Source organism: Amblyraja radiata, chromosome 8, assembly GCF_010909765.2.
Source record: "Amblyraja radiata isolate CabotCenter1 chromosome 8, sAmbRad1.1.pri, whole genome shotgun sequence".
NCBI classification, from domain to species: Eukaryota; Metazoa; Chordata; class Chondrichthyes; order Rajiformes; family Rajidae; genus Amblyraja; species Amblyraja radiata.
Genome location: NC_045963.1, coordinates 75,452,739 through 75,469,991, shown reverse-complemented (window position 1 = coordinate 75,469,991; position 17,253 = coordinate 75,452,739). Strand labels below are relative to the sequence as shown.

The 17,253-nt window shown below is 41.5% G+C and overlaps 1 protein-coding gene across 8 annotated transcripts in view; it reads right to left on the bottom strand.

Moving 5' to 3' along the window:
* LOC116976398 (SLX4 interacting protein) overlaps positions 1-17,237 on the bottom strand; it is a 97,378-nt gene extending 80,141 nt beyond the window's left edge. For 2 of the 8 annotated variants that reach the window (XM_033026252.1, XM_033026256.1), the window contains exons 1-2: positions 17,096-17,236; positions 10,955-11,010 (exon numbers count right to left, since the gene is read on the bottom strand). In XM_033026252.1, the coding sequence (XP_032882143.1) occupies positions 10,955-10,981 (27 nt within the window). In that variant the 5' untranslated portion in view covers positions 10,982-11,010; positions 17,096-17,236. Of the gene's footprint in view, positions 1-3,738; positions 4,359-10,954; positions 11,011-11,154; positions 11,246-14,607; positions 15,151-17,095 lie in introns of those variants that run through there. The other 6 variants (XM_033026254.1, XM_033026260.1, XM_033026259.1 and 3 more) reach the window with 5 other exon arrangements.
* Between the last annotated feature and the right edge of the window lie 16 nt (positions 17,238-17,253).

Here is a 17,253-nt window from a genome sequence, read left to right as displayed (position 1 = left end):
ACAGTGACAATTCATTACTGCAGACAACCCGACTTTAAAACCATGGAAGTGACAGAAAATTTTGCTTTTTTTAAACTTATTGATTGGGTTATATTAATGTTCCTTTGGAAATATAAACAAAATTCAACATCTTTCTAATTGCGTTCACTGTATATTTATACCCTTACATGCTAAGGGACCAGCTTATTTCTGGTGCTTTTACAAAAATCTGCAAATTAAGGAGTTACTGATGAATGCACCCTTGGCCAGTGTTGTGGGTGAGGTCTGATCCTAGCCTGATGTTTTTTAAATTAGCACAATAGAAATTCCAGGCCTTTTGTGTTTCATATTAAAAGAAATTGTAAACAACATGCTGCATTGTTAAAGTAACAGAATGCTATATTTATGCACTGCAACCCAAGACAAGGTCATTAAAACCCACTAAATGCAAAACCAGTCCATTTCTGGATTAGTGAGAAACAGTGTAGGGCAAGGAATGGGTTGTGGTCTTGCAAATGGGGAAACCAAAATCCTTTGCAAGATGGAATAGTTAACGGAATTTGTTTGCTATATTTCAATGAAATAAAACACAGCACATTCAATGACTTTGTAGAGGAGAGCCGAGTGGAAGGTAATGTTGGAGTTTGCATGGATTAAAAGAGTGTTTTTATGAAAGAAGCGATATTCGACTGTTGAAAACATACAGCATGCAAAAAGGCTCTTCGGCCCAACAGGTCCACGCTGACCATGGATCACCCATCCACCCTAGTTCTATGTCATTCCACTTTCACATCCATCCCTACACACTAGGAGCAATTTACACAGAAAATTTAATCTGCAAACCACACGTCTTTGGGATGTGGAAACTGGAGCACCCAGAGCAAACCCACACTGGTCACAGGGAGAACGTGCAAACTCCACACAGATTACACCCAAGGTTATGATTGATCCCGGGTCTCTGGCAATAAACAGCAGCTCTACCAGCTCCGTCACTGTGCCGCCCACAATGATAGCAGAACTAGCGTACGGCAATCGATGGTCGGCACCGACACATTGGCCAAAGCACCCGTTTCCATGCTGTATCTCTAAACTAAACTAAAATGTGGATTGTATTTTCCGACATAATACTTCATCTACCATCTCCTTGCCTAATCAAACAAATTATCTCAAGCACATGGGACATGATGTGACCTTTTCTATAGCATCTTATCAAAATCTTTTTCACGCAGAGAGTTGTGAGTCTGTGGAATTCTCTGCCTCAGAGGGCGGTGGAGGCCGGTTCTCTGGATACCTTCAAGAGAGAGCTAGATAGGGCTCTTAAAGATGGGGGAGTCAGGGGATATGGGGAGAAGGCAGGAACGGGGTACTGATTGGGGATGATCAGTCATGATCACATTGAATGGCGGTGCTGGCTCAAAGGGCAGAATGACCTACTCCTGCACCTACTGTCTATTGTCTAAAATCCTTCAGAAATACTATATTCACTGGCTCCCCCTCATCTCTGTTGCTAAATATGCCTAAAAAAATAATTCTAAGGATTTACTCATTTCAATTTTATTATCATGAATCCTTTTCATCATAATTAAAATAAAAATGTCTTTGCTCCCATTTAAATAGGACTCTATTCTGCCTAATATATTTAATCATCACTCTCTATGTTCTCCCGTCTTTATATTTTCGGCTATTAATTGTCAAAACAAATTTATAACATTAACTTAAAAAATGCTCTTACTTTCTGGTCTATATCACTCACAACTCACACAGATCTTTCCACCACCTCTTATCTCTTGCTTGGGTTCCCACTACCAGGCTGTTTTTGTAGTGTTGTAATCCACAACATTAATGAATGCATTGCTCAGCACCTCTAAGCCCTTTGACACTGCTATCAACCGACAGGATTTTGGCTGCCACACTGTCAAAAGTCTTACAGAAACCACAACCATTGCGTATAAAGTGCATATTGTGTGCAGCGCCAGTAACCAAAACCAGATTCAACTAAACAGAACTAGGGGCGCAGTCCCAGTTTACAGATAACAACACTTAATTTATAACAATTCACTTACTTTTACAATTGTCCAACGTCCAGCTATGAAGATCTATGGCAACTCGTTGGAGAGTCTTTTCTAATCTGATAGCCAAGGCACCATAGAATGTGCCAGAGAGATTTAGAGTTATGTTTCAAACCTACAACATAGCTAGAGAAAATATTTGCTTCTGAATTCTGATTTTTTGACAACTTTAGTGTGAAGTGTGCAATAATTATATACTAATATTTTTGCACAGAAAACAAAATATACCAACCTGGCATAGCTGAAAACAGCCTTTGAACAATAGACAATAGACAATAGGTGCAGGAGTAGGTCATTCGACCCGGCACCGCCATTCAATGTGATCATGGCTGATCATCCACAATCAGTACCCCGTTCCTGCCTTCTCCCCATATCCCCTGACTCCGCTATTTTTAAGAGCCCTATCTAGCTCTCTCTTGAAAGCATCCAGAGAACCTGCCTCCACCGCCTTCTGAGGCAGCGAATTCCACAGACTCACCACTCTCTGTGAGAAAAAGTGTTTCCTCGTCTCCGTTCTAAATGGCTTACTCCTTATTCTTAAACACTTTCAGAGATATCATTATGAATGTAGTGACCGAGCTGTGTAAAAGTAAGTTCGAGACACCTACATGATATGTTATACACCGATTTTACGGCACCCTCGGTTCGAGACCATTTCTGGAATATCCTTTTTGCCGGACCAACAGAGGTCACGGCCTTTGAGAGGAGTTGAAGATTACCAGAATGGACTGCCTAGTCCGCCGGGGACCCGATATGCTGGCCTGTCATGTTGGCCTCGGAAGTCGGTTATGGGAATGGATCCGACGGTTCCGGCCGGGCCGGAGTTCCAGAGCCCCGGCTGCAAGGGGCCAAATTTGACCCGCCGATCGGAAGTCTGGCCGCAAAGGTTGGCTATGGGAGTGGATCCACCAGCTCTGGCTGGGGCAGAGTCCTGAGCCCTGGCCACAGGGAGCAAATTCAAACTGTCAATCGATCGCGGAAGTCCTAAATGAGGTAGAGATCGGCCGCCTCACCTGGGCTAGGCGCCGCATTTATGGAGGTACTTCCGGAAAGGGATTTCAAGTGCGTTTTTGCAATTTTGTCCAGATTAAAGGAGATACCATACCATCAGTTGCCGGCAAATCAGTGGTGGACCTGTATTCTGTTTTTTTTGGAAGGATTAGCAGAGTGACTTTTAGTGACATCAGTGCCAAGGTTTGAAGTGTGTGTGTGTTACACAAATCCAGACACACACACTTCAAACCAAGATACTAAAGTTTCAAAGTCAAAATCCACATTTTTTCCTCTCTTCATATTTAATACCTCCTCTACACCCAAATTACTTGCACCTTGAATATTATTTTAAAATGAAGACCTATGGGTCTGCATTATTCATTAATCAGAATTAAAGTGATTTTTTTTAACTGATTTTGCTCAGGAAACATTCATACCAAAAAACCCCAAAATGTCAAAATATTGAAATAACTTTACAGATCATCAGTAATTGAAGATGTGGGCAAACTAAAAGATGACGATGAAAACACTGCTGCAAAATCAATACTTTGAAGGTAAAGAGGGCCTTGAGATAGGTGTTAGTACCACATTTATATTAACACATGCTTTTTCCAAGACATTCAACAACCTTTGACAAAGGCTGAGGAAATACCAGAAAATAGGGTGGAAGGGAAATCTCTGGGGACCCGAAACCTACTCTTATTAACATAGTTCTGCACGGGATGGCAAGATAATAACTATTGGTGATTGCAGTAATCAGTCTCCTCAGAGCTAGAGCAAGTCTTCCTTAATACCGAGGGTCTACCAAAGAAAAAAAATGTGTGCAATAGTTTTGAATTAATTTAAAGGTTATGGCAAAATAAAGAAAGCTGCTTTAAACAATAACTGTACAGCAATCCCATGTTCGTAAAATGCCAATTGCTGTTAAATACTTGTATTTACACCGCACATAACTGAAGCTCCACTCGTGTGCTTCCCACATTAATTACCTCCATTAAGTTCAATGTCTAATGTAAGCAAACTTTGCAATCATGCTGTGTCGGTTAGCGAGATGAATACCCAGTATTTTCTTCATGTTGGCTGGGAGAGAATTCCAAGATTTATTTCGAGTACAACCATGAGATCTTTACTATCCATCTGCGCAGTTAAATAGACATTTAACTTCACAGGTAAAGCACAGCACCCCTGCCAAATCAGCAGTGTCTGCACTGCACGGAATTGTCAAACTAGATTGTGTCCTTTGTACTTCAGACGTCTGACTGTCAACTAAACCAAGCTAATGTTCACTGCTAAGTGGACCAAGGTCTACAGCAGAGGTCTTCAGATCGTGAACTTCAGAGCCAGAACCAAATGCGCAATAGTTTGAACGTGTAAAAACAGTGTGAACATAAAACCTATCAATCAACATTTGATGCACTGTTGGAGGTGTTTTCACTTGTGTTTGGCCAATCATCACTCACTTCTGATTGGCAGAAGTGAGAAACAATTGGCAGCAACGACAGACCAAAAGTACAAAACCTCAGAATAGACGGCTGAATATTGTTACAGTGGAACACATCTTTGATACGACTGAATGGACAAATGAAATCATTATTCTGATTTTCTTCATAAATGAAGAAATGCAGTTAAAAAATGACTGAAATATCAAACATAAAATAAACTGGACACAACTGTTAAAATAATATACTCTGTAGTTGCACCAGAAACTATAAATTATGACAGATCCAAGTTAGCAATGGTCAATTAGAACTGGGGACCATTGAACAGAACTGTATGGAAATGCATTATTTCTTGATTGTTCACATACAGCACTAGTTTGAATCAATTCACTACGATCGTTCCACTTTTATACTTATCTATGATTGTGCTTACCAATGGCATGATTTTCTGGATTGTATGCAAAGCTATGAATTCCACTGCACCTACCTACACGTGACAATAAAGTATCATTGAATTCAAATACATTGGCCAGAATTTATTTGTGATTCTAAACAGCGAACACATTGAAAATGAGTAGTTAAACAAGTGTAAAATGTTTCTAAAAATAGTTACATTACATATTTAGGAAAATAATATGACCTGCTTAATATTATAAATATATGCAGCTCCAGAGCTCCCCCTTCTGGTTTACATTACCTACAGTTCCAGCGATTAAACATTATATAAAGGCAGAGTCATAGACCACAGAAACAAGCCTTTTGGTCCAACTCTTCGACGAAGAACTCTTCGAAAAGACATTCTTGCCATAGAGGTAGTACAGAGAAGGAACACCAGACTGATTCCTGGGATGTCAGGACTTTCATATGAAGAAAGACTGGATAGACTCGGCTTGTACTCGCTAGAATTTAAAAGATTGAGGGGGGATCTTATAGAAACTTACAAAATTCTTAAGGGGTTGGACAGGCTAGATGCAGGAAGATTGTTCCCGATGTTGGGGATGTCCAGAACAAGGGGTCACAGTTTAAGGATAAGGGGGAAATCTTTTAGGCCCGAGATGAGAAAAACATTTTTCACACAGAGTGGTGAATCTGTGGAATTCTCTGCCACAGAAGGTAGTTGAGGCCAGTTCAATGGCTATATTTAAGAGGGAGTTAGATGTGGCCCTTGTGGCTAAAGGGATCATGGGGTATGGAGAGAAGGCAGGTACAGGATACTGAGTTGGATGATCAGCCATGATCATATTGAATGGCAGTGCAGGCTTGAAGGGCCAAATGGCCTACTCCTGCACCTATTTTCTATGTTTCTATGAAGATGCATTCCTGAGTAGGGCCCATATGCCTCTGAACCTTTCCTATCTATAAACCTGCCTCGATATCTATTAAATGTTGTAATTGTACCCTTGTCTACCACTTCCTCTGGCAGCTCATTCCATATTGTCACCACTCAGTTGCGCCTTTAGATTTTTCTCTTCTCGTCTTAAAACCAAGCCGTCTCATTTTCGGATCCACTACTCTGGGGAAAAAAGACTGTGATCTACCACCTTATCTATAATCCCCATGACTTTATAATCCTCTCAGGCTACCCCTCAACCTCTTTTGCTCTGGGGAAAACAGTTCGTTTATCCAGTCTCCCCTTATAAAATGCTCCGCAGTCCCAACAACATCCTTATGAATCATTTCTGGCCCCCCTCAACCTTAAACACATTCTTCCAATTGTATGGCGACCACAACTGCCCACAGCTGTAACATGAAGTCCCAACTCTTGGACTCACTGCTCCATCTAAGGAAGACAAGGATGCCATTGTCCATCTTCACCTCCAAGACACGGAATTGGCCCTTCCATGGCGGCCAAGATGCCCCATTGAAGCCAATCCATTTTGTCTGCATTTGGCCCATATGCTTTAAATTTTCCTATCCATGTACTTGTCCAAATATCCTTTAAATGTTGTTACTGTATCTTACCTCAACCACCCCCCTCTGTGAGAAAGTCACCTTTCTGGTTCCTATTAAATGTTTCACTTATCATCTTAAACCTATGCCCTATAGTTCTTGAATACCCCTACCCTGAAATAAAGATTATGCACATTCACCCTATCTATGTCCATCATGACTTTGAACACCTCTATTTCACCCCTCAGCCTCCTGTACTCTAAGGAATAAACTCCTAGCCTACACATCTCCCGATAGCTCAAGCCCTCGAGTCCTGCAACATCCTTGTACATCTTCTCTGCACACTTTTCCAGCTTAATGGCATCTTTCCCATAGCAGGGTGACCAGAATTGAATATACCCAGTGCAGTCTCACCAACAACTTGTCCAACTGTAACATAACCTCCTGATTTCTATACTCAGTCCCCTCAGTGATTAAGGCGAGTGTGCCAAAAACCTTCTTCACCATCCTACCTTCCTGTGATGCCACTTTCAAGGGGCTATGTACTTGTACCCCAAGGTCTGTTCTGCACACTCCTCAGGGCTTTGTTGTTCACTGTATTTCCCCAGTATGTACTTTATCTTGGTTTAATTTCTCTAAATGCATCATTTTGCATTTGTCCAAGCTAAATTCCACTTACAATTCCTTTGCCCATTTTCCCAGTTGATCAATTAAATCCCATTAAAAAAATAAGTTTCACGATGCAACAGTTTGATTAAGAAAAACAAGGTTTTTTTTTTTAATCTGGAGGAAGTGTTAATTTTAAAATTGAATGCTGTAACAAAATAAATTCCCTGAAATTCCTTTCATTTCTCTGAAGGGAGAATGCTGATATGGTTTTGTTGTTTATTTATTTATTTATTTGTTTATTTGTTCCGAACAAGTAAAGACATAAATAGGAATAAATAACAACAACAAAATCGAAATAGTCAAACAATTGGACATTCCAGGCAATATTTGCAAAGCAATGAAAAGCATAAAGCAAAATTTAAATGTCACACACTTTTCTTTACAAGCTCGAAAAGGAGTGAGAAGAAGAATAACTTATTTAATCTCACCCCTTCTCCCTTAACCCTTCTTCCATATTTAATAATTAATTAATTAATAATAATAATACCCCAGACAATTTTTAGAGATGCATACAGACATATATATACATACAACTGATATACACACACAAGTAATATGTATGAAGTAACCAAAAAACATAAATAAATAATAAATAAAATAATAAATAAACATTAACCCGTTTGTCAACCATCCCCTTCATCCCTGTACCTTGTGAAAAAAAGTTTTTTGTATGTCATTTTGAACTGGTTCATGTTTGGACATTGCTTTAACTCCACATTCAAACTGTTCCACAATCCTACTCCACAGACCGAAATACAAAAGGTTTTTCTGGTCGTGCGGACTCTTTGTACCTTAAAATTAAATATTCTTCTTAAATTATAAGCCCCCCACTCGCTCATTGAATAATTTTTGTATATTTCCAGGTAAGTTTTTATTTTTGGCCCTAAACATTATCTGTGCTGTTTTAAATGCAACCAAATCTTCTAATTTTAATAATTTTGACTGTAAGAATAATGGATTAGTGTGACCCAGATACCTGACATTGTGAATAATACGTATTGCTCTTTTTTGAAGAATAGTTAATGAATGTAGCGAACTTTTATAGTTATTGCCCCAGACTTCTGCACAGTAATTTAAATAGGGTAAGATTAGTGAACAGTAGCGAATGCAGAGTGATTTGTGATCCAGAACCTGCTTAACTTTGTGTAATACAGAAATGCTTTTTGACAGTTTGGATTGTACATGTTTAATGTGTGATTTCCAGCTGATTCTATCATCCATTATAACCCCAATAAATTTATTTTCATGAACTCGTTCAATTTCAACCCCATTTATCTTTATATTTGCTTGTGTATTTGTTCTGCAATTACCAAATAACATTATTTTGGTTTTGCTCAAGTTTAAGTTCAAGTTTGTTCCAGAAATAACTGCTGACTTCCAGTACCTTGGCCAAGTGATCAATCTTGATTTGTGATACAATGAAGCTTGTTACATTAAATAACAGGAGAACTATCATTATGGAGCCAAAATGTAATCCTGATACTTTGATGCCAGATACGCTGGCCGATCAATAATTTGTAACGCTGGAGTTGTGCAGACAGCCAGGGACTCCCTCACGATAACATATGGAAAACATTCATCAAGCAACAGAAGTGGCAACTATACCTAGCGCAAATACCAAGTGCAGTGGATTGACCTACCATGAAGAGTCAAAATGAGCTCAAAAAGGTAGTTGAATAAATTAATGTATGAATTACACTTTATTATCACATGTGACATGTCACATTGAAATTCTTTGTTTTGCATACCATACACAAAATATGCAAAGAGTCCCCATGTATAGGATGCTGACTAAGCAACAAATGAATGTTTAACATGTTGTGAACATGCATTCCTCTGAAAATATAGTTACAGTTTTGACATGCATGCTGATGTAATCCAGTTTTTCTTAGCATCTTGAATCTACCACTCTCTCTAAACTGCATATTCCTTGCCCAATATCCATGATCAAAGCAGGAGGTTATCCAACATAAATATTAAGGGCCGACACAATCCTGTCATAAACTCTGTTCCCTATCCACTGACTTTATTCTTCTCCCTGCGAACTGTCCCAATGTAATCCAAACTGTTCACAGCTTTAATGCTTGATAACCTGGAGTTGCATTCTGACCTCATGGTCATACAATCACAAAGACTGCTTATTTACACCTCTGTAACATCACCTAATTCTGCCTACACCCAAGCTTATGTACTGTTGAAACCTTTGTGGTCTCTTGGTTTCATTACTTCCACAGGCTCTTAGCTGGACACACTTCATCTATTCTGCACAAACGTGAGATCATACATCTTCAAATTTGTTTCATCGTGTACACTCAACACCTATCTTTTCTGACTTGCACTCTTTCCTAGTTATGCAGGAACTATTTTAAAAATTCTTATCCCTATTTTCAAATCCTATCATGGTTTTCCTTTTCTATCTCTGCAATATCATCCAGTCCTATAATGCTTTGGAATATGTGATCTCCATATATCACTAATATATCGCAGAATTAAAGGACATTCTTTTAGGAAAGAGATGAGGAGGAATTTCTTTAGTCAGAGGGTGGTGAATCTTTGGAATTCTTTGCCACAGGAGGCTGTGGAGGCAAAGTCAGTGGATATATTTAAGACAGAGATAGATAGATTCTTGATTAGTACAGGTGTCAGAGGTTATGGGGAGAAGGCAGGAGAATGGGGTTAGGAGGGAGAGTTTGATCAGCCATGATTGAATGGCAGAGTAGACTTAATGGTCTGAATGGCCTAATTCTACTCCTATCACTAATGATGTGCACTCTTCCAATTCTGGCGACCATCCCTGAAGACCATCCCTAAATTTAATTGCAAGTGTCTTCACCCGCTAAAGCCCTCACCTCTGCAATACCCCAACACTCTTTGATTCTCTTCCTTCCTGCAAGATGCTCCATTGAAGCCACGGCAAATGAATCTAACATGAGAACCACAGACTCCCACAAATGGGCCAACTAGGCTGATGGATTGACAATGTGTGTGGTGGTCCACTCCATCTACCATTCTGTGCCTCAAGGTTCTCAATAACATCTCCATGTTCCTTCATCAATGTAAATAGTTATGAGCAGAAATTCCCAGTAGTTTCTGGAAATTTCCATGAGGCTTTGATCACTTCCTGAATTTATTTTCTTAGTCCAACAAGTAATTATTATCATAGAGGAATCTCATCCTGCAGTTTTAGCACAGATGCCTCTCCATTGCTACCCAATCCCTTGACACCTCATATTTCGCTTGGGTAGCTTGCACCCCAGCGGTATGAGCATTGATTTCTCTAACTTCAAGTAGCCCTTTTTTTCCTTCTCTCTCCATCCCCTCCCCCTTCCCAGTTCTCCTACCAGTCTTACTGTCCTCGACTACATTTTATCTCTGTACCGCCCAATCCCCTGACATTAGTCTGAAGAAGGGGCTCGAAACACCACCCATTCCTTTTCTCCAGAGATGCTGTCTGTCCCACTGAGTTACTCTAGCATTTTGTGTCTCCCTTCCTCCTCCTCCTCCCGTATTAGAGAAGATACTTAGGGAAGGTTCGAGGGACATGGGCCAAATGCAGACTAATGTGACTTGCTTAGATGGGGCATCTGGGTCGCATGCACAAGTTGGGCCGAGGGGCCTGTTTCCACGCTATATGGTTCTATGACTATGTAAACTAGAATCTGAGGCGATCTATTGTACTTGGAAGAATCACGGGTCAAAGGGTTTAACAAGTGCGATCATGCTTCTATTGAGCAATTTAAAAATACTATTATTTATTGTATTTGTAAAAAAACTACAATGTGTTTGAAAAGAAGGATGAGGTATGTTGTGCATTAGTTTTAATCAAACAAGTAATTCTATATATATGCTATAATAATTGCTATATAAAGATAAATTTAAAAGTATCACAAAAGAAAAAAACATCAGAAGACTTACCTTAAGGACAAATTTGTTTGAGGGCATTACTGCAGTAGGAATTTATCTTGCTTAACCTGCAATGATAATTTAAGGCAATACTATAATCTCATTCACAGAATCAGTCACCCCAAGCAAAGGCATAAAAACCCATGTGATGGAGCAAATACTAATTAACCATAAATACATAGCGATAATTTGTCTCACTGGCAACACTTAACTGTTGTCAAAAAGATTATGGGTTTCTTCTTTAATAGCACAAGTTCCTGGCCAATAGCTCAAAGTTGTGGTGGATGCTCCGATAGTCGATTTCTGTTTAATGGGATGTTAAACCATAACATGCGTGAATGAATATAAAATAAAATGTTGGTACTATTCACTGAGCAAGGAGTTCTCAGAGTCCTAGATCGAGACTATTAGTCAACCAAGACCATAAAAAATAAAATCAAGACACAAGGAACTGCAAATGCTGTTTACAAAAAACCCCCCCCACAAAGATAGCATCTCTGGAGAACATGGATAGACAATGTTTTGAGTCGGGACTGAGGAAGGGCCCTGACCTAACACGTCTGAAGAAGGGTCCCGAACCGATACATCATCTAACCACGTTCTCCAGGGATGCCGTCTGACCCGCTGAGTTACTCCAGCACAGTGTCAATTTAAAAAAATCAAATTGGTCATTGTTTTCTGTTCGTGGAACACAGGCACACATATAAAAATTGTTACTCAGAAGTTTTGAAAGACACGATATATGTGCAAGTTGTTTCTCCCTGAAAACTTTTAAAATGTCAATCAATTCAATGATTTCTGGTCTTTGAAAATTTAGAAACTGAAATGTCTGCTGCGCTTTTTGCTTTTCTGGAGTGTTATTTCAAAGCTGCATGGGAGACTTGTTTGTAACCAGTGCCATTATTGGCTTCATTGTCAACCTTTAAAAAAAGTTGCTATATGTAATGGAGACATCACACATCCAATTACAAAAACGACACAAAAATTACAGAATATCAAAGACTCTCGTCCTTTTGTTCTGATTTTTAATTAGGAAATAAAGAAAATAATTAGCTTAAATAGTATTGAACTCAAATCTAAAGCCTTTATCTTTTCTATCTGAACTGCAAGTTTGCTCGTGTGTAGGTTATGGGTAGAATTTGGCCAGCAGTTTAAATAATTAGTGCAGTATTCATGATTCCCTTATAAACATGCATATTTAATGGATCATGTAACTATTTTTCCGTACATTGGAATGCATGATATCCATCAGCACAGGGCATTTGTCCAGCTTGAATCAGACCAACCTATTAATAATGTCATTGGCTTACAGAGTCATCTGAAGCCAAGTGTGAAGAATCCTAACCCTTCCCAGCTTCAAAGCTTATCAATGGCCAGACAGGCAGCTCGTTCATCAAAAGCCCTTAAACACTAAAGGTCTGATAAACTCAGATTACCCACTCTTCGCCAAACATGACTGATACAATTCCAAACTAAAACCAACAGGCATTCCATTTTGATCCACAAAGCCTGTGATTATCTGCCAAGCTCTTTTAAAGGTGATTAAATTGGGCTGCAATTAATTTATTAAATGTTTTACTATAAAATTCACTGCAAACTATTAATGAAAAATAAAAACTATTAATGAAAAATGAAATGGAACATAGATCAATATAGCTCAAGAACAGGCCCTTCAACCTTTCATGTCTCTGCTGACCATGATGCTAATTTAAACTGCACATCTGCCTGCACATGGTCGAAACCCTTCCAATCCTTGCCTGTTCATGTGTCTGTCTAAATGCCTCTTGCATGATGCTATCGTATCTGCTTCCATCCCTTCCCCTGGCAGTACATTCCAGTAACACCCACCACTCTATATTTTAAAAAAAACTTGTCCCGCATACCCGTTAAATTTTGTCCCACTCACCTTAAAGTATTTGATATTTTCACCCTGGAGAAAAATTATAATCTACCCTGACTCTGCCTCTATTCGGTTTATATACGTCTATCAGGTTGGCCCTCTGAAGAATACCATCAAAAGCTTGATCAACCTTTCCTTATAGGGGCGGCATGGTAGAGTTGCTGTCTTACAGCGCCAGAGACCCAGGTTCAATCCTGACTACAGGTACTGTCTGTACAGAGTTTGTACATTCTCTCCAATAATTTTGTGGGATTTCTCCGGGAGCTCCGGTTTCTTCCCACACTCCGAAGATGTGCAGGATTGTAGCTTAATCGGCTTCAGTAAAAATTGTAAACTGTTCCTAGTGTGTAGGATAGAGCTGGTATATGGGGAAATCACTGGTCGGTACGGACTCGGTGGGCCGAAGGGCCTGTTTCTGCACTGTATCTCTAAATTAAACTACACAATCAAATGTTTGTCCCACTTTCCTTTTCGCTAATATCCTCTTATCCAGGCAACATCTAGTAAGCCTCCTCTGCACCTTCTCCAATGCCACCACATCCTTCCTGTAATGTCATAAATAGAATAGTACACCATAGTCTAAATGAGACTTAACCAAAGTTCTATACAGCTACAATACGACTGCCAGATTTTTATGTATCGGAAAGAACTGCAGATGCTGGTTTTAAATCAAAGGTAGACACAAAATGCTGGAGTAACTCAGCGGGACAGGCAGCATCTCAGGAGAGAAGGAATGGGTGACGTTTCGGGACCCGAAAAGTCATCCATTCCTTCTCTCGAGAGATGCTGCCTGTCCCGCTGAGTTACTCCAGCATGTTGTGTCTGCCTGACTTTTATACTCAACTCCCTGACTGACAAAGTCAAGTAGCCCATTGGCAAGATACAACTTTAACCAACATCAATCTACAAGTTCTGTCCTAATTATTCTTTTGTCATTTTCTTTACTTCCGCCCAGTTTCCCTTTCTGAAATCAATGACAGTTCATTCAGGTACAAGAGGCATCGAGCAATCTCCCTCACTTCTCTCAGGTTCCAGTATTACTGTCTTTGGATTTTGCCAACTACAAGATCATAACGCCCATGGCAATGAATTCCCTACCAACTTCCAGATATCTGCACTTCCAATTAGATACATTAGATACGGAGCATTTCCATCTCCCCAATTCTAGAGGCAGGGAAACCAAATACAACACCAGTACTCAAACTTTAGTTCAGGTTAAAGATACAGCATAAACATAGCAGTGTCAGGGGATTTGGGGAGAAGGCAGGAACGGGGTACTGATTGGGGATGATCAGCCATGATCACATTGAATGGCGGTGCTGGCTCGAAGGGCCAAATGGCCTACTCCTGCACCTATTGTCTATTGAAACAGCCCCTGCAGCCGCAGTTTAGTTTAGAGATACAGCATAGAAACAGGCCCTTCGGCCCACTGAGTCCGCACCGACCATCGATCAACCGTGCACACTAGTTCTCCGTTATCCCACAAACTCCGCACAGACAGATCCTGAGGTCGGGCTCAAACCCGGGTCTCGCTTATTTCATGGTAGATTAGGAATGAAACAAAGATCATTGCTGCACTAATCCCCTTTTTCCTTGACTCAAAACGTAACATATTACCAACAATTGGTTTTACAATTGGATTTCAGAATGTTTTTTATTTTATCATCTTTACAGATTTTCCTGGAGAGTGCTGCAATGCACTATTTTGTTATATTGACATCCGAAAACCTCAGAATGTTGCAAAACTTAAGAATACTTATCGTACATTAAGTTTGTATTGAAATGGTATTTCCAGGTTCAGTGAACATCCAGTGACTTTTATGATGATGTGCTGAAAACAGGTTGATCAGGCCAATCAAGTCTCAACTTGTCGAGAGTTATACTTTATAACTATAGCCTGCCATCCATCAAAAATATAACTTGTGGTTGAAAAAAAGTGTAATGTTGTCAAAGAATGCCGACAAAATAGAATTAAGCAATCAGAATAGTTAAATCAACTTATTAAATAAGTTGAGTGGTTATTAAAATAAACACTGTTTATAAAACTGCACACAATTTCAAAACTATGACAATAAGATATACTGGGAGAACTCAGTGGAGTAAACAACTTGAGACCCTATTGGGAAAGTTGGCTATGATATAAAGAACTACAAGGGAGTTGGGATAAAGACTATTGGGTGATTGTTTAGTTTCATTTAGTTTAGAGATACAGCATAGAAACAGGCCATTCGGCCCACTGAGACCGCATCAATCATCGATCACCCGCACACACTAGTTCTCTATTATCCCACATGCCCAGCCTACACACTGAGGCTCTATAAGGCGCATTTGGAATATTGGGTACCATATCTGAGGAAGGATGTGCTAGCTCTGGAGAGGGTGCAGAGGTTTACTAGAACGATCCCAGGAGTGAGTAGGTTAACATATGATAAACGTTTGATGCCACTGGGCCTGTACTCGCGGGAGTTTAGAAGAATGTGGGAGGGCCTCATTGAAATGTACAGAATAGTGAAAGGCTTGGATAGAGTGGATGTGGAGAGGATGTTTCCACTAGTAGGAGAGTCTAGGACTAGAGGTCATAGCCTCAGAATTAAAGGACGTTCTTTAGGAAGGAAAGCGATGAGGAGGAATTTTTTTAGTCAGAGGGTGGTGAATGTGTAATTCTTCGCCACAGACCGCTGTGGAAGCAAAGTTAAGGGATATATTTAAGGCAGAGATAGATAAAGTCTTGATTATTACTGGTGTCAGAGGTTATGGTGAGAAGGCAGGGGAATATTTTTAAGGGAGAGATAGATCAGCCTTGATTGAATGGTGGAATAGACTTGAAGGGCCAAATGGCCTAATTTTACTCTTATGATCTTTAGAGAAGCCAATTAACTTACAAACCTGCACGTCTTTGAAATGTGAGAGGAAACCAGAGCACCAGGAGGAAACCCACGCGGTCCCGGGAACAACATACAAACTCCGTACAGACAGCACCTATCGTCAAGATCGAACCCTAGTCTCTGGCGCTGTAAGGCAGCAACTGTATTACTGCTCCAGCCCGCATAGGTGGAACAGGATGGAAAGGAGATGATGAGCAGATGGAACCAGATTGCCTTTGTAAAATTTCTCCTAGTGTGTAGGGAATGAATGAGAAAATGGGATAACATAGAACTAGTATGAATGGGTGATCAATGGTCTGCATGGAAACAGTAGGCTGAGAGCCTATTTCCATGCTGGATCTCAAAATCAAACTAAAATGTCTCAGCACCAGAATTCACAAAAAAGCACCAAGACCTCACACTGCTATCAAGTCAAATTCATATATAAAGACAGAGTGAAGGAGAGGTTACACAGTGCAGAATAATTTTTAAAAAGGAGCAAAAGAAGAAAGGGGGGAGGGGGCAAAAGGGGAAAGAGGGAGTGAAAGGGGGAATGAAAGTGAAAAGGGGGGAAAAGGGGGGCAGGATGAAAGGGGAAAGCGGAGTATGGGGGAGGCGAAAGGGGGGAATGGGGTTAAAGGGGAATAAAGGGGACAAAGTGAACAGGGGGTCAAATGCACTGCTATTATCCCCAATGCGCGCCCCCGCTCCCACCTGCGCGTCCCCGTACACTATGCGCGCCCCCTCCTACTCTGCGCGTCCCCGTACACTATGCGCGTCCCCGTACACTCTGCGCGCCCCCGTACACTATGCGCGTCCCCCTCCTACTCTGCGCGCCCCCGTACACTATGCGCGTCCCCCTCCTACTCTGCGCGTCCCCGTACACTATGCGCGTCCCCGTACACTCTGCGCGCCCCCACACCCACCTGAGCGCCCCCCGTACACTGTGCGCGCCCCCGTACACTATGCGCGTCCCCGTACACTATGCGCGTCCCCGTACACTATGCGCGTCCCCGTACACTATGCGCGTCCCCGTACACTATGCGCGTCCCCGTACACTCTGCGCGCCCCCGCACCCACCTGAGCGGCCCCCGTACACTGTGCGCGCCCCCGTACACTATGCGCGTCCCCGTACACTGTGCGCGTCCCCGTACACTGTGCGCGTCCCCGTACACTGTGCGCGCCCTCGTACACTGTGCGCGCCCCCGTACACTGTGCGCGTCCCCGTACACTATGCGCGCCCTCGTACACTATGCGCGCCCCCGTACCCACCTGAGCGCCCCCGTACACTGTGCGCGCCCCCGTACACTGTGCGCGCCCCCCGTACACTGTGCGCGCCCCCCGTACACTGTGCGCGCCCCCGTACACTGTGCGCGCCCCCGCACCCACCTGAGCGCCCGGCGCGTTCCTATCCACGTTCCCGCTTCCACTTTTCAAATCCCCAACGGCCGCGGCGCGCACCAACGGTCGCCCGGCCGGGTCCTGGCGACGGCGGGCGCCCCGTTCACCGCCTGATCCCGTCCCGCTGCGATCCCGTCCCCGACACA